The following is a 24,136-nucleotide window of genomic DNA, read 5'->3' as shown; positions in this document are numbered from 1 at the left end:
CTAAATGAGAACATTTTACTTTTCTTTTTATAAGTCACAGTCATATTTAGAGTCAGAAGGATATATTGAGGATCTATAGTTAAAATAGGTCCTCTCTGAGAAAGGTTCTCATAGTGGGGGGTAGGTTTATCTATAGAGCCTCTCCATGTAGGCCATGGATGACCAGAGGAAAAATAGAGTGACACCAAGTGGCATTAAAATGATTTATGTCGGTAAATGAAGTTTGACGATGGTGCTGTGTTGAGTCCTGCCTCAACACTTTATTTGAATGTTAGTTTATTAATTGTTTCCACTATAATTGTTAGTTATAAAAACAAAAATAAAACTTTGAGGACCGCTGATCTGGGGTGTTGCTGAAGTATCCTTGGGCAAGACACTGGCTACCAGTCATACCAGAGACCCTGTCCAGCTGATTACAGCTTGGATCTGTCTTTGTGCCGGAGGTCATATTCAATTTAGATTCCATTTGAATTGTATAGAACCAAATCGCATGTTTTCAGACATGAACCGCTGAATAGGGTGCAGAGTTTGTCTAACACACATAGACAGAGCATCCGGAGACTCACCTGAGCCTTCGGAGGAGGCTTGGCAGTGCCTGAGATCATGTTTTTGTTTACGGCACACTGACACCGTTTCAGCCCTTATCACCAAACGCTCTCTGGCCATCTTTCTCTGTGGCTTCTCTGTGTATGGCACCTCTTTTTCTATCTCCTGCTTTCTTCACACATGGGCTCATTTCTTATTGGGGGACTAGCAGGAGAAGCTCCGGAGAAACTCCGATAGTTTCAATTGAGCCATTTTCAGACATGACAGACATATCCGGGGAATTAGCTATGGAGTTTATCCACCGTTTTCTTTTCACACATGCACAACACAGCGGGAGCTTCTCTGCACAGCCGTTTCACAACAGCAACACATCCTCCGTATCTTTCAGGCAGAGGTGCAGAAGGCAGAGGCAGGAAGTGACGCATTAGGTCTGGCGGTGGTCACGGGTTTTTCTTGACAACACAAGCACTTGCACGAAGTGAATTCGGCGGATTCCTATGGACGAGCCACGGATTTCGAAGCATGTCTTAAAGCAGCGTCGGATATTTGAATTCTCACGCACACAGCCCATCCAGAGAGAGTCCGGAAATTCCGGAGTACCGGCAACGACCATGGGCCTCTTCAGTGGGGGCAAAATATGCCTCGTCAGGTTGGAGTGAGAAATGAAGGGAGAGGAAAGGTGGGTGGAGAAGAAGGGAATGAGGGGGAGGTCAAGTGAGGAGAAAATCAAAATGAAAGCCAGGCTCTAATATGATCTCTTCCTGAAGGCTGACATTAAAACCCTCCCTCGTCCAGCAGGTTGGAGCAGAGGAGCCAGCCAGTGGGAGGTCTGTCTACCTGTGTGTCCCACCACCACCACCAGCAGCAGCAGGCGGTTGATCCCTCCTCCTCCTATTACTCCTCTTCCTCCCCCGCCTTCACTGTTGCCCTGGAAGCTCATAGACACCGGTCGCAGGGAGACGTCTTCCGCGCCTCCGGTCCACAGGGCGCAGGGCTCCGACGCACACTGGAGGAATGCGTGGCAAACCCCGGCGTCTATTTTGGATTCCCAGAGAAGGAGAGCCGCCTTTTTAACCGAGTGCATTTTCTCCAGTGGATTACTATCCCCATAGCTCGACATGTCTCTCCTCCAGCCGCGGGTCGTGCAGCTCTCCTCCGCGTCGCTCGCTGTGATCCTCGGCCAGGACGAGGGGACTGTGCGCGCCGGCGGGGAGAAACTCATCGCGGCGAGCGGTCAGGAGATCTTCGCGGACTTCAAGGAGCAAAACTCCCGCAGCTTCTGGAATAAACGTCTGGTGAAGGCCATCGCGGAGGTGTGCTTCCAGGGATGGATGGAGAACCTGGTGCTTTTCATTCAGGGCAACGCGAACAACCTGGAGGTGCTGAGGGAAGCGTGGATGCGCAGGGCTCTGAGGTCCCCGAAGGGCTTCATCATTAAAGCTGTCGGTATGTAACGTGCGGTTCTGCCATTGACCGGCTGTCACCTTTTATATTATAAAAAATACCTTTAAGTGTTATTATGAATCAATGGCACCAATGCAACTTTACACACCTTAAAGTCAGAAATACAAAAGACAGCAATGCAAAGCTTCACCAAAAAGACACTGGAAATAAAGACACCACGAGAGCATACTGTGTTGTCCCTATCAGTGACACTGTGAAATGTGTGTAGAATCACACAACATTTGTTTACCACACTGAGAGTGGTGTGTGAAAGTCATAAACTTTGAATAACAACGAGCTGACAAGGTTTAACACTCTTCCTCCTGTCTCTTCCTCCTCCTCTTCTTCTGGATTTGCCTTCTACTGATCACACAATTTAGTTAAATTAGTAGAATTGACTAATCTTTACCCAAAAGTTATGGAATCAATAGCGATTTGTTTTCAGTATGTCTCACTAGCTCCAAACAGTAGGTCTGGACGACTATTTCCTCCCTTGTGGAATTAAGAGTCTCGCCTTTTTGGATGTTTCTAAAGTGTAGATGTATAAAAGAATGCCAAGGTCCAATATTTTCATATATCTACATGAACGCCACAGTTTCCCCTGTACTAAACTGCTTTCAAGAATCTGCACACTTTTTTTAAAAAGTTCAAATTTTTATGCCACAAACAGTGAAACGTTGCCGGTTTATCCAATTTCAAACATTTATAACACAGGTTGTTCTTTGGTCAGTTGAAGCCACTCTATCCATCCAGATGATCTTAAACTCCGATAGTGCCTCTTTGGTTTGAGATGATTGCCTGACGATTGCCTCCCTCCCTCGTAGACATGGTGTTGTGTTTAACAAAGCTCTGCATCTCATTTAATTACTTCTAATTGCTCCCCTCCTCTGGTTTTCCTCCGGATTTATTCCAAGGCAGCATATACCTGCACAGACACAGTGAATGGAAACCTTTATGCAGCCTCCCATACCGTGATCTCATGGGTTGTAAATGCCTGACAGCACCAGCTGCCGGACAAAATGACAACCCTGTGTGTGGACTTAGCCCTAATGACAGTGTTCTTCACAGATACACCAGGTCGTTCACACGTTTTCTTCCTCTAGAAGAAAGATACTGAACTGTAGGTTATAGCAGATACATGCGTGCAGGCTGATTTCATGGTTTTGTCGCAAAGCACCAACCTCCAGTCATAAATATGTAATCATGAAAAGTTAAATAAGCCGTTTACAGACATGACCTGTGGGTAGAAACCCGGAGAAGTGGCTATGGAGTTAACCCAGAGTTTGCCTTTCACACATGCACAACGCAGCGGGAGGTTCTCTGCACAGATGCGTTCAGAGCAGCAACAAATCCTCCATATTATTCAGGCGAGAGGTGGAGCAGCCGGGTGCAACAGGCAGAGACAGGAAGCAACGTATTAACTCTGCTGATCATGTGATTTTCTTTGACACAGACACCGCTGTCAGCTCTTATCACCACAAAGTGTCTTGACATCTTCATCAGTGCCTTCTATGTGTGTTTCGTCACTTTCTCACCGGGAGATATTTGTTTTCTTCTTGCGTCTTTCACACCTTAGAAGCATCATCAACCCAGTTAATTCAGCGGGGGGTCCCGCTATAGTGTTAGAGTTATTCAATTGCTGGCAGGGTAGATAGTCAAGCAGCTGCAGGGTCCTTGTGGTCGTTGAAACAGTGTCCCAGCAACACACACATTGGCTCTGAGTTGCCATTTGGTGCAGCTGCCTCACGACGCCTCTTGTTTCATGGTCTGTCTCTCCAATATCATGTCTGTGTTATTGTGTCTGGATTCAGCCCCCGCCGCTGTGTACCTGCTGATTTTGTGTCAGTCGGTCCGCTCTGCCAGACTGAGTGGTGCACGCACAAGTTAAAGGGAGGAATGTGAAAGGGGAGGAAGAGACCACACACAGGGGGGAAGACCCGGGAGGGCGTGAAGTCACGGAGTGGGGGAGGAGGTGGAGGCTGACATGCCGTCCCGCTGTGAGAGTTTCTGGCCCCCGAGCTTCAACTCGGCACACAAACAAGCACCATATGCGGCAGAGGTGATGCTGAGCCGCTCATTATGCACCGCGTCAGCACAAAGGTGCACACAGATATGCATGAGCTCACAGTCGGACACAAGGCCGGAGTCCATACCTTTCATGTTTGAGCTTCACAGCAGACACTAGTGAGCAAACGCGTTTGTGGACATGTCACCTTCTCCTCCTCCTTAACAAATCCTCCGCCTCACACCGCAGCAATTTGTATGGAAATCAGTGCTGGCAGGCTGTCAGGGCCTGGTTTACTGCCCCCTCTCAACAGAGAGAGTTGGTCAGCAGTGAATCACCGTGCGACTGGCTGCCGAGTCGACCACAGACGCTTTTCTGTTACCCAGGATTAATGTCCCTCCATTTCATGGCCAGTGAGGCACTGAGGAAGTCAAACTCCGAGATTGATATAAGGCATAGCGTAAAAGGCCTTGACATTGTCCTGATATGAATTTGTTGGCTGGAAAACAGCCCTGTGTCCTTTCTCAGTTCAGAGAATGAGATGTGACTTAACTGACGTGAGGAGATTTTCTTTAAGGGGAGTTCAGGGGCCGGTGTGGGAGCTGTTAAGCTTAGACTAACCAGCGTTCGATAATTGAAGAGAGACGTGGATGGTTCAACAAAGCTCCCAGACAAACAGACGCACTCACTTTGATTAATTTGTGCTAATTCCTCATTGGCCCTGTCTGGTTATCTGTGCTAAAAGCCAGAGTGAGGACAGATTGTTCCCTGGGCCAATCCGCTGTCTCTGGGCCTCCTTAAGAGGGGAGAACACGTAGAGAAGGAGGTGTGCGGGAGGCGGGGAGGGTTGATGGAGGAAGGGGATCGTAGGGAGGTTAGGCCGAGGTAAACAGACAGGGTGAGGAGTTGGTATGAACAGACATTATTGTTGTTATCCTTGTGGGAATGGGGCCCACTGGTACTGCGGTTGACCCCCTTCACTTCGTCTCATGAATGTCTGGAGGGTGTTTCTCATTCTTTCTTTTTTACTCTGAAATTATCTCTTCATCGCTTCTCTGGCTTTTAGCAGTTGTTTACAGAATAATACCAACGCAAAGTCCTTGCGTTAATGATCAGTGTGAATACAGAGGACATCCATCTTGCCAAGAGTCTTGACATTCACAGTGTTTACATACACACTGTAGCCTGAATACAGACAAATCCTGGTTTATAGTAGCCCTGTTTAACCGAATATCATTTTTTACATAAACGGATATGGTTCTCTGTAGAAAACAGTAGCTGTATGAAGGAGAATTCTTATGAAATGCCAAGGAAACTTCTACCAACTCTTTCCAGACAATCTACTCATTACTGATTTGCAATAAAGTGCATAACCCTATTTCCAAACTATTCCTTTAATCTGATTTGAGAAAACATTGATCGTCTTGTCCGCAGGCAGGCCCCAAAAGCTGGAGAACCACCAAGGCTTTCCTGTTGAAACCAGAGGCTTCATAATGGCTGTTAGCTGGTTCTGCATTATTTAGACAGTCACTGTTGTCGCTGCAGCGGAATGACCATGGATCCATGACTTGAAACATTTATATGGAGTCAGTCCATGGTGTAATGAGGTGTCCTGTATCCTCCCTACAATCAACCTCTGTTAACTGCTCCTCTCCTCTTTGAACATGGACGTGAACAATTCCTCTGGACGGGCCTCTCACTTTCGCCATGGAAAACACTTCTTTGGTCATTGTAGGACAACTACTGAGGGTCTCTCTCTGTGTGGTTTCGGGGAATGGGGTTATGGCTATGCTGCAACTTTCCAAGTTTCCCATTTTTTTAAATGGTATGTTTCATTTATCCGTCCATACCATGAGTTGGTGAAGCATTCCTGAAATGCTTCATTTACTCTTGAGATCATTTCCTGAACTCGCAGGACCAGTGAGCCTCAGTTCTGCTCTCTACTTTTTACTTGAAAGCGTTGTGTTTTCACACATGGGGTGTCTCCTTTCATGAGGGTGTTTTGTCAAAGTCTCAAAGCGCTCTACTAATGGTCATAACTCTTCCAGATGTCAGCTTATTAACCGTGACACTCCCTTGCCAGGGTTTACCACGTTTAAATGGCCCACCCTGTCCTAACTAAGCAGCGGAGGTCAGAGGTTACAACCTTTCTGCTAACAAGCCATTGAGGTCATATATCTTCAGAGGGTTTTTAGGAAGCAAAATGAGCAACATACAACAACAAGGTATCCAGGTGTTCTACACTGGACAGTTAAGCTTCTGTTGGTTCCCCCAACCTTCATTTGTCAGACACACCCCCACACCCTCTTAATATGTTCATTTACAATATATAAGCCTATATACTGGATATATGTAGCACTTTTAACTATATAGAAGTGAATAGTTTGCTTGCTTTACTCAAGCATGTAGCTGAAGGTTGTGTGGCAAAAACTGAATGTTACAAATGCTTTTTTAGTTAAAATTTAACCTAAATTAAACTCTGCAAAGATGGACGACATGACAGCCCTGTAAAAGTGAAGCCAAAGCGTCTCAATCACAACCTGGTGGCTGGCTGCAGTATAGGTCACAAACATTCCTCCACCATGTTGGGATATGGACCAAACTACTGTAAAAATTTCAATCCTTTTTCTCAAAGAAGGTTTCTGTCATTTTAGGTAGTTCTTATTACACTGATGTTTGTTCAAGTGTTAATCTTTCCACTGAGTTTGGTTTTAACTATTAATGCTATAAAAACGTAGTGAAACATCATGTTTGACAGCTGAGTCTGACTCCCAATTTGTCCCTATTGCTAATATGCTGTGGCTCCAAATGCGTAAGATAACAGCGTTAGTATCTAGCCACATTTCTGAATGGTGCTAGGAAGTGCACCCTCATGTCATCCATCTTTATATACAGTCTATGATTTCAACGGTTTAGCCATCGCTCTTTTATACTTTCAGCTCATCGGAGGCTGCATTTTAGATCGGTTGCATCACTCCTTCAAATGTGGCCGGCAAATGAGTCCCTCCGTTCCTGAGCAATAAAAGATCTAACGGGTGGATCCTTCTCTGGCCAACCTAGCCCAGGATTCAATGCACACCAGTCACGAAGCTAACAGGCTAGTTATGAGTGTGACTGAGCTTCAGTAAGAGCAGCCTTTCAATGAAGCTAATGATGCAATGTTAAGAGAGGGACAAGCTGGGGACGCAAATATGAAATCTGAGTCCTCAGAAGGATGCAACTCCTGAAATAGGACATCTCATTAATGAAAAATTACCATGGATCAGAATCATACAAATGTATTATCCTATCAGTGTGTTTTTTTCCCCTTATCGACAGAATGTGGAACTATTTCAAACTGATCAAAAAGCTGAGTTTCCCACATGCCCGGTGGTATAACCGTAGGACTATAACAAACTGCCATCATAGCATGTGTTTTTACTGAGACTTTGTTAAAGAACCCCTGTGATTTGTCAATGTCTGTATTTTATAGGTCTGGTTACAGACAGATTGATGAAGGGAAATACTCATGGAGGCACATCTGTGTGAGATCTGCTCCACTCACCATCGGAGCTGCTTTCAGACAATACTTGTTAAAGAATAACCACTCTCCAGATCCCTTGACACTAATAGCATGACATTAAGCTGTTGCACAAAATATATGCTGCTGTTTTTCAGGCTCAAAATGACGAAGAGTTTTAGAAAACCATAGACCGAGTCTGCAAGTGCCCATTAGTGTAGGGATTATCCAAATTAAATGTTGGTTTGACCCAAGAACACCTCATTTCATCCAACAGTTTATGGGAGATAAACTGTTATATATCGCAAGGTTTTGACTTAATGTAATGAAAAGATAAAGCGGCATGTGGGATTTATGTGCAGATTTTTTCTAGTATTAAAACGCTTTTCAAATAGCACTGTGCACTGCCAGGAGGATGTCTCTGTATTTATGTCGAACATCTTTCTATCTATCTCCTGCACTTGTAAAAGATGGTTTATGATACGGCTCAGATAGTAAGAAACCTTGACCTCTGCCGTGTCTGCACATGTGTGAGAGATTCTGTGCTTACATACCTCTCAGCACATCATTTGTTAGACACATCCTTTCCCATTGAGCAGGAAGCTCTACCCAGGTGCAAATCTGGCATGTTGGCCTTTTTATCGACCCAAATATTGGGCTCGCCCTAAGCGGTGAGTGGAGCGGTGCCAACAATAACAGTTTCCTCTGTATCCTCAGCTTATACACCCTGTCAGCAGCCGCTTGGGTTTCACTCTTGGGATTTTATCTTCATTCACCCTCAGGTTGGACAAGTGGGTTGACATAGAAGTGAGGCTATATTGCATTAAATTTGGTATTACTATTACTCTTCAGTTTCCTGACAGGATGTTTTCTTTGCTTTATTTAGCATTGATAAGTGCAAAGGTATGCTAACACCGGCTCTGTGATAGCAAACTGCTGTGTTGTTGTATGCGAAGAGTGAAAGATACTTTCAAGCATCACACCACAGCTCTGTGCTGACCACTTGTAGAGCATTAAAAAGCACTTGATCATATGGCAGACACCGTGATGGGAGCTCTGTTCCAAATACTGAGATAACAAACGTAGAAATCTGCTGCACCTCAACCTCAATTAAATGAGAGGAAATGGGTTTCATCTGCAACCAATGAGCGCCGTCTTTCTTGATTATCTGACGTGAATCTGCTGGATTGTATGTATGTTCTGGTGTGAGGTGTCCATTGGAGAAGTTGGAGGAAAGTACCTGGACCTTTTGAATAACACAAAACTGGTATTTAGAGCTCTGTTGTTTATATGGAAGTAATATATCCAAGCACAGATTAGTTTCATCATCAATGCAACAAATCAAAAACATGACTTGCATAGAAAAGTATTGGTTGGACTTAAAAAACTGAGGATTAATTGTATAAATATGTAAAAATATGGATGTTGTTTTTGAATATAAATTAGACCAAGAGTTGGAATAACATTAGGAAATCATTCACTTAATCAATTGTTTTGAAAGGATAAACAAACAGAGCAGTTTTGTGTTATTCTAAGATTACAGATAAGGCATTGAAATGCCATTTTCCTTCAGAGTAAAATGTACTACCTTAATAACTATACTGAGGTTGCCCAGAGCTATAAATTACTTTTATGACCTAACATTCATCATTAAGGAGGTACATTTACAAGTGCTTTTACATTGAAAGCAAGCAAATCATGAGGGTCAGCCAAACATCTGGGCAAAGACCAGGTTTTTCTTCTTGTCATGACTACATAATATATGAATCTAAAAATTGAGGTTTCAGTTTATCCATCCAGTCTATAGCATTTTGTATAGTTCTTGCTTACAGTCCCATTGATTTGGAATAATACAAGCTTCATGGTTATTATCAATAATGCACAGGGAGATTAGACAAGACTGGAAAATATTTTACGGTAAATTAATTAAATGACTGAAAACAAAATATTTACGTTTGGCACACAATGAGCTTTTGTGTGATTGAATGTCACTGGTGATGTCATGCCCGAAGGGCTGCATTTCAAGATAGCCCAGCCTCTGGAAATATTTTTTTTTAAACCATTCTGTTCTTTTTAAACATTGCATTTTTCATGTGCAACACTAATCTCTGCAGTATCACTTTACTCAAACTTTTTCTAATCACATGAAAGGTTTACACTTGAACACACTGCATCTGCGCCGGGATCAGGCCGAGGTGAAGTAGTTACTCAGGAGATTGTGACAGATTTGGCATAAATGCAGAGGAGGACTTGGATGTAGTTTCTGTACAATGCAGTGATTCTAACAGAAATGTTAAAAGCATGAAGTCGGCTGTTAAAGAACAAAGGAAAGGCACTGTGGTCCACATCTAAATGACTTGGACATGCCAGGCGTCTGGCCCAGAAAAAGGCACCGGCAAACTGTGGGGTAATGTTCCTGCTCATGAAAGCAGACGAGAACCAGATCTGTCAGGGTGTGGCCCATCGAGTCGGGGGAGGTAGGAAATAAAAAGATGGGGGAAATAAAGTGTAGAGAAAGTTGTGCTTTAAATCCTGTCTCCTGGCGCCACAGCCATGTATCGGTGTTGTGTTACACAGTGCACTTTAGGCTGTGATATAAAATACAGCGTTTCGTAAGTTCACATTGTCACAGGTCTTCTGATAAACACCTGCTCCGGTGTAATTCCTGTTTCACAAGAATATGATAACAGGATTTCTGCACTAGATCAGCTCCAGGTCATTGATATGAATAGCAGTCCATCACTTGTCCCAGCAAATGGCATGTGATGTGAGTTCTAATGTCTAATTGGATGGTACTATTTAATGGCATTACAGCCGCGGGGATCTGCAGCCAACATCTTTGGTAACGGGCTGTGTGAGCGAAGAGGTTTTAAGCTCTGTAAATGTGAAATGAGAAGCTTAGTCACAGGCTGTTTATCCGTTCATGCCAGCATATGTTAAATGTCACAGAGTTGCTTTGGCAGAGTGAGTCTCGGGGCTGTAGCTGGATTGTCAGAGTCCGTGCGACGCGGCTGTTTCTTCTTTCTCGTTGGCTTTGCATCGCATGTGGCAGGTCGTCGCCGCAGTGAAGGTTTCTATGGCGATGCTAGTCAACACAAAGCCGGCCTGTGTTTCACTTCATTGACTTAAAGTTGTTGCTCATGAATCCTCTTTGGTCACGGTGATTGGACCTTTCTTTTTTTTCTCTTATCCGTCCGTCTGCTGATTAGGGCGTGCGGTTCGCTCTCGGAGCGTTCAGAAGTCAGCGTTCACAAACCCTGACACAAAATCAGATTAAACAATACAGAGCAGCCTCCAGATAGAATCGATTAAATCTGAGGTAGCAACCCGCCAACAATCTCATCTTCTCCGACACTGATTACAAAGAGGGCACAGTCCAGATTTTACTCTTTCCCTCCCTTCACTTAATATTTAAACAGGAGCACTCAGACCGTCTCGACCACCAGTGGGTCGGATTAAATATTTACCTGATTCTTACGAGTCTGGACACAAATGCTGTTTTTTATTATTGTGAATCAATCAATCAATAAAACCGTAAAAGGATCAGTGGTTCCATTTTTCCAGTTTACTGCTTATTGATGTGGATTTAAGTGACAACTGGTTACCGTGTTGTTAAAGTTGTTAAAATTGTTAAAAGATGCTGCACGCAAGCAAATTAAACAATATATAAACATCTTGATTAAATGAGGACAGACGTATTTCTTTCAGGGAGGACGGACAGGAAAGGGCAGTGTTGCTAGACTGGGCGGGGTTTGGTTGTTGGGACACTCGGGCTGTGATTGCTCTCTGAAGGGATCTTTTCTCTGAGTTTATTGGGCCATTTCACTGCAATGCTCACATCTGTGTGTTCTATGGGAGTGAGAGAGACAAACCCGTAAAGACCTTTTTAAAACGCAAGCAGCACATAAGAGGGGGGCGGGGCCACGGAGGCCTGCTGGACCAAAACTCCCAAACCTGAGGGTAAACTGGTCATGGGACTGGGAGGGAGTCGCGACATAAATTACAGCTGGCGTCTCTTCCCGTTACACTGAATGTTTGACATTGTCTCACCTGAGACGATCGTTCACGCACAGCCGTGCAGATTCACTGCAGCGTGTCCTTCACAAGGTCTCCGTCGACTGGGAGACAGGGAGCGATTCTGCAGTTTGGGCAGGCCTCAAGTTCATGTTGAATGCCATGCTGTGTGTCCTTAATGAGGGAGAAAGGAGATTAGCCTGTTTGCTGCTGGAGCCTAAAAGATTAGACGATAGCAGGATGCGATAAAATGGTGTGTGTTTATATTTGTGTTTGTGAGTATGTGTTTGTGGAGAGGCCAAGGAGCCGGGGATTGCGGCAACAAAGCTGCTGTTTCAAAGTGGTGGTGCGATCGACGCCTTCAGGGGCCGCACTGATAGCAGGGTTAATGAGCACGCAGCATTATAAACAGCACTTCTCATTCAAATGCAATGTTTTAAGGTTTAGGGGAACGTGGCTGCTTTAAAGTACAAATTAAAACAGGTTGTTACTCGTTTTATGTCACTGTACAATATTTTAGTTTACAGGTTTTCTGTCATGAAGGTCTGGCAGTGAGGGAGAAGAGGATTACACTACTGCTGCACTACTTAGCAAAATATCAAGTATTGAACATCTCTGTTTAATAGTCCATCCATTCATCCATCAAACTGTCCATGATCTATACCTCTTCTACATTGGGCGAGAGTTGGGCTTCACCCTGGTCACCAGTGTGTCCCAGGGCCACCAAAGACAAACAACCATTTACATTAACACTACTGTCAATTTGGTGTCTGTGATCACGCTATACCTATCTGTATGTATTTGCACGGTGGGAGGAAACTGGAGTACCCATTAAAACTCCACACAGAATGGCCCAGGAAATGTAAATTCATTTTCAGGCTGTCATGAAGGCTTTATCTTTGTTCTGTACTTATACTTCTGAGTCCCTGAAAGTTGTTATTTTTACCAAGGTATGTTTTAGAGTTTAACAGGTACTTCAGCTGGTCCTTGTGCTGCTGCAGGACACATTTTGTCACTTAGCCGTCTGCACTCATAATTGGAAGAAACTCCGTCCTTCCTGTTCAGTAAATGTATAGATAGCAGGATGTACTGTATAGTGTGTTGTTGTGTTACAGTTTCCCGCAAAGAAGCTGGAGGTAATGCAATCACGTAAAAAATGGGACTCATGTGGCTGCGAGCTAACAACACAGCCATGTGAATACATGTGGCATTGATCAGCGTCAGCAGACAAAAATGTCTCAGTGGGGACAGACGAGAGAAAGTCTGTGTCAATCATCTCCACAAACTGAGCAGTCAGCTTCAGGCATTATTCATTTTTCATCCCCCAGGCAGCAGTTTATTCTGACATGGAAAGTTTATGGCATGGGGGAAAAATAACATTCTGCGTGGAGCAGAATAATGTGGGGTTTGTCACTTTATTAAAATGCTGTGGAGAATACCATTCAAACAAATTTTCAGACTTATCATATACATTTGCAGTGATGTCTTTTAATCCACATTGGCACATAGAGTATTTGCATTACAGCAGCACCTCTGAACACAGTTGTTGATGTCATGCTTACAACTCTTATTTCAAAAAGGAAAATTTTCCTTTCCATCTTCCTTCATCAAATGAAACAACATGGAAATGGAAAATACTTTTTTTCACAAGCTGTTTTGCTCTCTGCTTGTTTATGTCTGTCAAAGTGGTTCACTCACAACAAGTCAATGCTCCACTCCAGAAGTTTAGTATTAATGTTTGGAGACACATGCAGGAAACAGTGTTGGCAACAGAGGGTGAGATATTCTGACTTAGTTCCTGCCTTTGGTTCAGGTTCCAAAAAACACTGGATCCTACACTTCCCATATTGCAATCCATCTTTTAATTAGAGTTGGGTTATGCTTAAACAGAACCAGTTCCTTCAACATGTTCTCCAACGACTACAGAAACTATAATTGTTTCCAAACGGCCACACTCGGCCAGCCATCATCCAGCAGCGAGACATGACATTGTTATGGATGAGGAGGGAGTATGGGGATATTCAGACAGTCACTCCTGGAGGACATTCATAAGCTGCTCCCAGCCATGCACTGAATGCCGGATGATCTCCTAAATCTTCAGTTTTACGGGAACTTTTCCTGCCAGTCCCTTGTCCAGAGAATGTCCAAGTGAGCTCATGTGAGAATACAGCGGGACAATGTCCAGAAAACAGCAAGAAAGTGAGCGTGTTGATGACGTCAACAAGAAAAGAGCGCTTTTCGTATGTGGAATTATACGTCATGTGATGCCTCCTGCCTGCTCAGCCCAGGCGCCGCCCCTCACCTGAAGATTTCTGACATTTTCCTGTTGTTGTGAACACGTCTGACCAGGACAATCCCCTGCTGCAATCTTCATACATGAGTGCAAAGTCCGCAAAACATCCGGACCCAATTTTCTGGACATTTTAATATCTGAAAAATACAAAGACAAGCAGTAAACAGTGGGAAGTTTATGTGAATACAAGATTGCACGCTTGCTTTTGACCCTCCCTGCTAGATGAACAGCCACGTCTATTAAATTCTATAACCCCAGTTTGTAAATCCGGGTTTCTGTCTGCAAACCCAAGGTGTGATCACCTTGATGGCATCATGGTGACAGCATCAGCACTTCCAGAACCAGAGGAGACCCTACACGGTTGTTTTCTTAAGCTGAGCAGATCTAAACATTACAGGTGAACAGACTTTGACATATCTAATTGTTAGGTCTGTTCTGTTTCTCCTCCTAACTCTCACCGACACAAATCTCGCCCCCCGTTTGCTTCCCTCACTGCTGTTTACCCCTCCTCCCTCTTCCTTGTGGCACAGGGTTCGGTTGCCATGGCACCCAGCCGGGTAGTCATGCCGCGTATGACAAAGGGTGTGATGTCGGCGGCCCTGTCTTAGATTACAGGAACACTGAGGTCCGTTCCCCCTGGAGAGAAGATGCTTACAAAAGCAAACCTCCTCGATGGTCACGCCTGCTAATGTTAGACTCAATAAACACTAATCCTGCGCTCGGCCCATCCTTCGGTTACACAGACGTTTTCCTACATATACAACACTGTAGGTTTATTAATGTCGTCTGTTTTTCGCCTATTGCCGGTCGCTCTTGTCTGTTGAATTATTTTTGTCGCTACCCGAGCGTAAAGAATTGACTGGTATGTGGGAAACATGCTCTCGCTTGATCCTGTTTCAGTTTTAAACTACCTTACAAGTACAGATTATGTTCTCCAATGTCCGACAGGATATCCTGGTCTGATCCAGGACGGGGTCAGAGAAGTGGAGATAATGGTCAATGCAGCGAAACTACCTTTCTCCAGCAGGGAGGTCATTACCAGTATTCCATGAAACCTACGAGACAGATAACTTGGTGGAAGGGTGTTTTATGGAAGAATCCTTTTGGGTTTGGATCCGGATCAGAGGGTTAAGAGATAAGGATTGTTTCACCATTTTCAACACCAGGGGAAAATGTATTGATGTTTAGGGATATCTATGAGTGTAACTTGCTGCAGCTTGATTGAAGTTTAGGAGGCTGTTGGGCCGGAGGTATGTGCTCTTCAATACTTAGTGTATTAATTCCCTGTGACCCTCTGACTGTTGGCTGTAAGTGGTTGCTATGTGGACAGGCAGCCGCTCCTATAGGAAATCAACAACAATGAGGAGCACAAGTCAGCGGCACTAATTCACTGCCCAGGGAGACAGCTATTGAGATATCCATGCCGAGGTTTAGTCAGATTAACGTCCTCTGCCGGGGCCGGGGGAAGGCAGATGTTTTTTTTTCTTTTTTACAATCCCTCTGTGTGTCGTAGGATCAGTTTTACAAAGAAAGACCTCTGTCTGTGAGACTTATTGGGCCTCAAGTGAGTTCACTGTGCTGGTAATTGTTTTTTTTTGTTTTTTTTACTGACTTAGTTTGACATATTCCTTACTGAGAAGAGCGCGTTTTCAGTTTAACTAAACACAAATGAGTATCAGCTGATTGATTTCAGCAAGTTAAAGAACTACCTTGGTCAGTGTGGCCAGATTAGGTGATTGTCCACCCAGTTGCTTTATAAGTCCACAGTTGGATACTGTTTTTTTTTTTTTTAATTAGGTGAAAGTAAATTTTTAATTAATAGTTTAGATTTGTTTGTGTATGATTGAGATCACATCTACATACTTTTGGAGTATTTCCCCATAGATTAGCCCTTTCCTCTCCACTGATTAGTTAAATATATCGACTGCTAACTGATCACCTTCTAACAAAAGGTGGGTATAGTTTAGTTTGATAAATTGAGCCATCGCCCCTGTTCGAATTAATATTGTGGCTCTGAGATAAAATATTTTGTTCCAATGTACATGTTTGTGTGCGTCAGGAGGGAGAGGGGGTTGGTGGCACTGAGTGTCCTTGGGCAAGATACTGAATCCCAAATTGACATTGTATGAATGGTGTGATTGAAGTGTTGTATTAATGGGCTTTGTTCTGTACAGTCAATTTACCATTCATATAAACCAATATTTTAAATGAAAGAGTTAATGAAACGACCAGTTTTACAGTGATTGGACATGTCGTACTCCGTGTCTGTGGGTCTTCATTGGTTGTAATAAGCCATTTGGGTATATACACATCTCTTGTCAAATCAAACAAACATCAGTAGACTTGCCTGGATCCATCAGCACGGTGTGTGTTCTGTTCCCCTTCACCTTGGCAGATATTTGATTAGTTGTTTATTTTCCCTGCGTCGGACATAAGTGGTTTAAGTGTGACGGTTGTAAATGTTTGGTTTACATCCAAGTGTGAGCCTGGTGGTGTTTTCACTGAAAGCCCTGGAGATGATGGAAGTATCACTCACACACTCCACAAGGTGAAGAGTCAATCCACAGTTACACAACTGGAGACATGAAATCACAAGGGGACAATGTGTCAATAACAAAAACATGTCAAAACTCCAATTGACTGGAAATTGTTTAAACACGTGTTTTTGCATTTTTTAACCTCCGTATTTAGACCACTATTCGATTTTGTTGTTATGAATAAAATAAAGTAGTGTGATGAGGAGCCTTTTTTCTTATTATCAATTTTTTTTATGAACTTATCTCCTCTTTCACTCTTCATGCACCGGACACTGATGCACTGTAGCTCATTAACAAAACCAATTTTCCAGTCCTGTGGGTAAGGTTAAACCTGTGCCCTTGTTTTTTATGAGGGGAGTGGCTGTGTGTACCCAGATACTAATCATTAATCAGCGGTGGGATCTGATGTGTTTTGGTGCTTTCACTGAGTTTACTTCACAATAGTTAACATCACTACTTGTGCTTTGTCTGTAGCTGCTTCCAGAGCTGCATTGAATAACCAGGTCATTATCCAGGGGGGCTGTGAATATGCAGACGTCCGAGTCAGTCGCTGCTGACACTCTCCAGAGTTTTTCCTGACAGTCGCCCTGGTAAAAAACTGTAGAATATCCAAATAAGCCTGTGTGTAAAAGCAGGATATTTTTTCTGAAGAATTCATAGCAAGCTCGTTTATGACGTTTCTAACACGTAATATAAAGAAAACAAAGAGGTGCAATACATGGAGAAGGCGCAGACGAGGTTATTAACTTGGAAAGACAGTGAGATTTGAGAGCCTTTCTGTCATGTCCTGCTTCTCTTTCCAGGCCCCAACCTTCACCTGAAAGCTGCTCTGTATATTTACTGTTGATGTGGACGGGTCTGACTTGGACAATATCTTGCTGCATATGTGAAAGACAAACTCCCGACCCCAAGGTTCATATTCCGGAGTTCATGTAGATAATGTGAAGACAGTGATGCCAGTATTCTCAAAACTAATGATGTTTTATATAAAAATAAGTTTTGCAAAGTCTCCAGGATCTAAGAAAACGTCTTTTCATTTCCCTTTAATATTGATGTGCAGATCTTTGTTATTCTTAATGATCCCACTGTAGTTATGCAAAGCAAAAAAAAAACTGTCTCTGAACAACATGACACATTGAACTCAGAGGTAACAAATAACATCAGTGTTAAACTCCACATTCAATATCAACACATCCCGCTCTCTTTGCGACGGGCTTTGCACAAAAACAAACGATTTTCCTGAATGAACTTAAAACACCACATGTTGCTTTAATTGTGTTTTTCCATGCGTGAAACTGCCTTGATTTTTTTGGATACTCTAATAAAATGTCTCTAAAAATGTCTGTTAAAAGCAGCTTAGTTTTATGGTTTGAAAGCCTTGTGGCTTCTGTCTAATGGGCTTTGTTTGCATGTCAGAGGAATATTGTCTGCTGGGGGGGGGGGGGGGTTGTGACGTGAGGTCGACGTAAACAAAAAGAGTTTCCTTCAATTTTAACAAAGACAAAATATTGCCTAAGGGCACCTCCTAGACATGTGGGGCAGTGGGATACACGGACAGGATATGTGATCTGCCCAGCAGGCAGCGCTGTGGTCATTTCTGTGGGAGTAATGGAATTCTGTGGTCTGTCCCAGAACTGCTGGAATTTCAAAAGCAGTCAGGCATGGTTCATATAACTCACGTAAGTAGACCACCTCGGTCCTGATTTAGAGGGTGGTCAGGGGAGGAATGTCAACTTCAGTACTTTGAGTTGTTTTCTCTGGCAGGCAGCACAAGTCAGAGAGAGGGGCTTCTCTAACCCAGGTGTGTTTGTGTGTACTGCAGCGGGCCCACCTGTTTCTCACTCCGTCATCTGCTGGTGTTTTGTTTTCAGGTGACCTGTCCCCGGTGCAGATGTCTCCCGTCCCCCAGTCTCAGTTCATTCCCCTGGCCGAGGTGCTGTGCTCGGTCATCTCAGATATGAACTCCTCCCAAACCGTCGTCAACCAGGAGGCACTTGTCAACTACATGAGCAAAGCCCACCCAGGTAATCCCATAAAGAATTTACTCATCCTGCTTTATAAAGGACTATTTCGTCATTTTCGGCCTGTGTGCTTATTCACTTTCTGACAGGGTTTTATATTACAAGCTTTGTAAAGCTCATATGATCTTAGCTTAGCAAACACACTAAACTAGTTCAGCCCTAAATCCGGCTACCAACACCTCAAAAGCTCACAATTGATCACATTATATTTGTATAATCTATACATTATTATGTATAGATTATTGTTTGGCAAGACAGAGTAACCTGTAAGACTCAACGGTCCTTTCGGAAACTACTTTTAAATTCATTCTAGATGCAGATTTTTTTACACCAAATAGCACACACACATAAAAAAACGTCCCTGAAACGTGGGGACTGATTCATGCATTATTTGTCTTCTTTTATTATTATTTCAAGAAATCAAATAAAATCAAGAAATCAATTAAAATGTTGTTTGCCTCTGGTCTGGATCTGCACCAACATGTAATGGTTTCCTTCATGATCCACTGAGTATTTTGGAATATAGTTGCTGCTAACTAACAGACAGATGCATAGAAACGTATAAGCTCCTTGAAGTAGATAATTACAGTTTGCTAGTCTAGGAGGGGTTGTGTGCCAGACTATTTCTTGGCCAGACAGAGTAACAGACAAAGTAATAAGAAGTAATTTGTCACATAAACCCCTGTTGGTTCCGCTTGACTCAAGAAAGCTAAATGTATTATGTGAATTATAGACGTAGTTGGGTTTTGTCTGAATTGCATAGAGCCAGGCGCATTGGTTCCCCATTTTCAGACTTTGGGCACCGGTGAAGCCATGAGACATTACATATGTTACATGGTATTATTGGACTAACTATATCCTTAACGATTTTCCTTAACTTGCCTTTCTCTTGCTTGTCTGTCTCAGGGATAACCATCCCCACTCAGGACATCCTCTATAACGCTCTGGGCACTCTGATCAAGGAACGCAAGATTTACCATACAGGCGAGGGCTACTTCATCGTCACCCCTCAAACCTATTTCATCACTAACAACATTGCCCGTGAGAAGAGTTGGTGGACGTCTGGGTCGGCAGAGGACCCTCCCTCTCCTCCTCCTATTACTTACCTCCTGAGCAACGAAGCCTGTGTGGAGAGCACCCAGTCCCTCCCAGTGGCCCACTGCAAGTCCTGCAGCTGCTTCAGCCCCCTCCAAACACCCACTAATGTCACCCTTGCTCCTGTGACAGCCACCGTGTCTCCTTCCACTGTCCCAGACCAACATTCGGTCTCTATCTCAATAAGTGAGTGCACAGGTAAGAGCCTGAAGTGGCCCCGGCCGCTGGATCACAAACCCACGGTGCAGCATCAGTCCACCTCCACGGCAGCAGACTGTCAGGCAAGCGAGATCAGCAAAAATACAGCTTCCACTAACGCCACTGGTCGCAAAGAAAAAGACACCAAGCCAGGGAGGAAGTTTGGCCTCAGTTTGTTCTGGAGGAATGGAGGGAAAAAAGAGAAGCCAAAGAAAGAGTATGCATCTTTCTCCGGTCAGTTTCCTCCAGAGGAATGGCCGGTGAGAGACGAGGACGACCTGAACAACTTACCTCGTGACCTGGAGCACGCCATCATCAAACGCATCAACCCTGAACTGACGGTGGACAATTTGACTCGCCACACGGTCCTAATGAAGAAGCTAGAGGAGAGGAGAGAGAGGGGGGTAGACAGAGTGTTAGAGAGGGGTCTGGATAAAGATGATAAGGGAGTAGACAAGGGAATGTCGACAGAGATCTTAGCCTTCTCAAAACCCAGGCACCATCACTCCTCTAAGGCAGCAGCAGGAAAGAGATCTGGTCCGAAGGCTTCCCGCAGCAAGCGGAGGGCCCACTCATCCAGAGAGAAGCAAAGGGAAAGAGAGAAGGAGAGGGTTAAGAGTAAGGTTCCAATATGTGCGGACAATTATACAGAGGGGGACGATCTGATCCCTACTCGGCTCAGAGGGGAAATCCCTGCTGATGAACCAGATTCAGTGGAAGAAGGTGGAGTTGTCGGGGGGAAATCTCTTTATAAGAAACGCATTGAAAACCCTTTCCAGACTCAGCCAATCAAAGACCCGGCTGAGGCTGCCATTCCCTGCACCAACAGAGAGCAGAGAAGACGAGAGGTGAAAGAGGGCAAGGCCCCTGGGCCAGGCAGGAAGGAGCGAACGGGTCACCGCTCGAAATCCTGGGACCCGCATCGGGCCAAAGCTAACGCCACAGAGCAAGTAGGGAAAACCCCCACATCTGACGACAGGTACGACTATGTGCATGAGAAGGAATTCGCTGTTGATCATCTGCTCCAAGCAGACACTAAGCTCAACAGAGAGCTGCCGCTGGTCTACAGCCCGGCCTACCCACAGAGCAGCACCCTGCGAATAGAAGACAAGGTCCGACATCAGAGGGAGGGAAGTGGCCAGAACAGCTGGGAGAGAGACGGCAAGAACGCACCTTTTGCGGAGGTCGAATACAACACTGTGCCAGACCAAACTATAGCTGAACAATACTCAAAAGCTAACAGCAATCTTTCTACACCAGTCGTAAACCACTCACATGACACATCCCTGCCCTGGCCCAAGCCCCCTTTGCAGAGGAAACACTCGCTCATACTCTCCAACCCACAGAGGGAGGATTTACCGAGGCCTGACAAACTTTTTTCACATCAGCAGACCTGTGATAGCCTAGCCACCGTGGAGCAACAGGAGATCAGATCGGTCGCTACCAGCTGTAGAGAACAAAGGGTCAGGAGCCAGGCTGAAAGGTCTGAGCTGATGGCCGGGAGCAATCCCTCGATAACAGACACTGATGGATTGATAGAAGACGATCACAGGCTCTATCAGCGAGCAGACGAGCAGCAGGACGAGGACGCCTGCAGCTCCCTGTGTCTCAACGAGGAGGAGATTATTGGTGTGACAAATGTGTACAGAGACGGTGTAGCAGGCTACCACGGTCACCAGCTGGTTTATCATAGCCGTGAATCTGATTTGCAATATCAGGGATGCCACAGTCTCTATTACAACTCCAACCTCCACCAACCACAAGGCTCCGGGGACAGCACTGTGAAAGATCTCATCACCCCAGAAACCCAGAGGGCGTCTTCCCTCAGCCCCGCCAGAGCTGGAGAGACCAGCTGGAGGCTCCGTCATCACCATCAGAGGACTCGATCACCAGGGGCCCAAAGTGGATCCAGCCCGAGGCAAGGCACGTCCATCCAGGGGGAAAGGCCCCACGAGATGAACCTCGATTTGGATTGTCCGGAACTGTCCGAAGTTGCAGACGGCAGCATCTTCGACTACTGCCAGACCAGCGAGATCGAGTCAGACGCAGAGACCATCCGCAAGTCGGCTGACGAGGGCGACGGCGAATCGGCTCACTGGGCGGCCGAGGCGGAAGAAGCGAGGGAGGACGACTACGAGGAGACGGGCGTTCCTCCGGCTCACAGGGTCGTTCTGGGCACGCCCGGCGGCACGAGAAGGGCAGAGATCGGGGAAGCGGTGGAAATGGGAGAAAACCAGAGCATCACCGGAGACAGTGGTATCGATTCTCCTCGGTGAGTGCCTCTCTTTAGTTGGTTCATATTAGCTGTAATAAGACACTGTGATATGTCACGATAGCCTAGGGGTATCCTGTCCCAGACATTGAACTTTGTGAAAGTTAGACAGCTGACACCTTCTGCTGAAAAGGTTTCATGTGGAGGGAAGGAGACGTTCTTAATCCCTTAGCACAGATGCTCATTCTTCAGGTCAGCCCTTTTCTGGTTTTCACACCTCAGGCTCTATTTCTTTGCGGCCACACCAGACTCCCCCCTCTTGGTGGAGCTTTAGTGACAGGTAAAATAAACACTGCATTGAGGTTAGTTAACCTCTAGGTTACATGTCTGTGGCTGGCCTTACTACCAATTAGTGTTTTTTTCCGCCTTTTAAAGTAAATTGCAATAAAGCTGAACAAACACCTCATGGCCAATTACAGGATCCAGTATTTGGACATGAGGGAGTCATTTTGATAATAATGTGTAATTGCTGTGCAGCACTTAAATGCTTGTGTCATTATCAAAGAGGAAGAAAAGACTTATATTCTGGCATTGAACTCGTCGTGCACTCTGGTATGTCGCTGGACTGATAGAGTGCACGAGCGCGTCACCTTGTTAAAAGTGGCGTATTTTCGGAAAATATCAACCTCGTGCCCCCTCTCTCCTCTCCCCTCCCCACAGGACCCGGGTCAGCCTGGCCTCCCCTAACACCAACATTCTGGAGGGTCTCAAGAGAAGAGGCTTTCTGCAAAACCTGGAGAATCTGCACTCAAAGAGCAGCACCATTCGACCGCAGAGCTCCCTGCTGCAGCTGACCCCCGTTATGAACGTATAGCAGCTCCAGGTCTCCTGCTAGGGCTGACATCTCTTCATGCAGCTCAGAACGCAAACCGAGTGCATGAATGTTAAATTCTATGCAAACCGCTCATTTATAAACACACCCTGTAAGAAGGGTTTGCACGTTGTTGCCTTCCTCCACATGATACCTGCCTTACAGGGGTCAGTGTACAGATGTACAGTAAATATATTTATCTTTTTGTAAATACTTCTTAAAGGTAATATGCTATGGTTTATCTATTCATGTATATGCTGTTAAACGTGTGTATCTGCGTTTTTTTCTTGTAAATATAGTTTTCTTTCCGTACATGTCTCATTGGTTGAAATGTTCATAACAGCAATAACATGTTCTTGCATTTACTGTGAAGAAACAACACGAGTATGTGACACTTTGCTGTTACTTAAGTAAAAGTTCAGAAACTTGCCGTTAGTATTGGCACATCAACTTCAGAATAATACTTGTATAGCCTTTGTCCAATTGTTAAACAAGCATATTCGTTTTCATTGGACAATATCACCCAATGCAAATAACAAATTGAATTTAAATACATATATTTGTAAAGTTTACCCATTGTATTTGTTGGTGGAAGATTTTGGATGGTTCATCAGCTTGAAATAAAAACTATTTCCCATCCATAATTTAAACCAGACATTGCTTTTCACCCACAGGACTGATAAGGTTCTATTATCTCCTAAGGACTTGGTTTCATCTGATCCCAACAATGAGTCTGATCCAGTTCTGAAGGAGTGTCGTACTTTTTAGCATGGACAGGTGGGAACTTTCCTGCCGTTATGTTGCGTTTACATTTGTACATTCCCATAGTTTCCCCCAGGGTAAACGTGGCTCCTCTCACCGCAGCAGACTGGCTCAGTTTCTTTAATACAAAATAATCCTTTATTTGTCCCACAATGCAGAAATGTGTTATTGCAGCAAAGAGGACATTCAAAATAGACATTGCTAAAGAAATAAGTGAACATGCAATACAAATGTGAATGAAATGTAAAAGATAAATGGAATAAAATGATAGCGTAAACTGAATATATATATATATAACAATTTCAGCTGGAGTCTAATGTTGTAGTTGTATAAAGGATAATAATAAAACACTAGCATTAGTAGCTATCCCACATCTGGACTCCAAGCAATAATGTAACTACTATTGTTGCAGTTTGATGCTTTCATGGGTAAAGAGTGACACCATGTGGCTACACTGTGGAAGTGCAGGGGGCAGAGCACAGGCACGTGGTGAAAATAAGACCAGGTGACAAGCGACACAAAATTCGTGTGATTTATTTTGATGCGTTTTATAAATGATGGGTAAACCTAATAAATATTGAAAAAATAAGACCTTATCAGCTCTAATGTTCGATGCCTTTCCCACTTTAAGAATGCACTG

General features: G+C 44.4%; 1 protein-coding gene across 1 annotated transcript; it reads left to right on the top strand.

Moving 5' to 3' along the window:
- Nucleotides 1-1,403: 1,403 nt before the first annotated feature.
- On the top strand, nucleotides 1,404-23,828 carry stox1 (storkhead box 1). Its single transcript, XM_062400804.1, has 4 exons — nucleotides 1,404-1,992; nucleotides 18,209-18,361; nucleotides 19,265-21,923; nucleotides 22,584-23,828. The coding sequence occupies exons 1-4, from the start codon at nucleotides 1,665-1,667 to the stop codon at nucleotides 22,735-22,737; spliced, it is 3,294 nt and encodes a 1,097-aa protein (XP_062256788.1). The 5' UTR covers nucleotides 1,404-1,664; the 3' UTR covers nucleotides 22,738-23,828.
- The last annotated feature ends 308 nt before the right edge of the window (nucleotides 23,829-24,136 follow it).

The sequence above is a fragment of the Platichthys flesus genome, chromosome 12 (assembly GCF_949316205.1).
Source record: "Platichthys flesus chromosome 12, fPlaFle2.1, whole genome shotgun sequence".
NCBI lineage: Eukaryota > Metazoa > Chordata > Actinopteri > Pleuronectiformes > Pleuronectidae > Platichthys > Platichthys flesus.
The sequence above is the reverse complement of the archived record's forward strand: the minus strand, read 5'-3'. Positions and strand labels throughout refer to the sequence as shown.

Bases quoted from the DNA above. Each gene is read 5' to 3' on its own strand.
- stox1 (XM_062400804.1), top strand. From the start codon at position 1,665: ATGTCTCTCCTCCAGCCGCGGGTCGTGCAGCTCTCCTCCGCGTCGCTC. The intron at 1,993-18,208 runs GTATGTAACGTG...TTTTGTTTTCAG, and splicing joins CTTCATCATTAAAGCTGTCG to GTGACCTGTCCCCGGTGCAG. The intron at 18,362-19,264 runs GTAATCCCATAA...TGTCTGTCTCAG, and splicing joins CATGAGCAAAGCCCACCCAG to GGATAACCATCCCCACTCAG.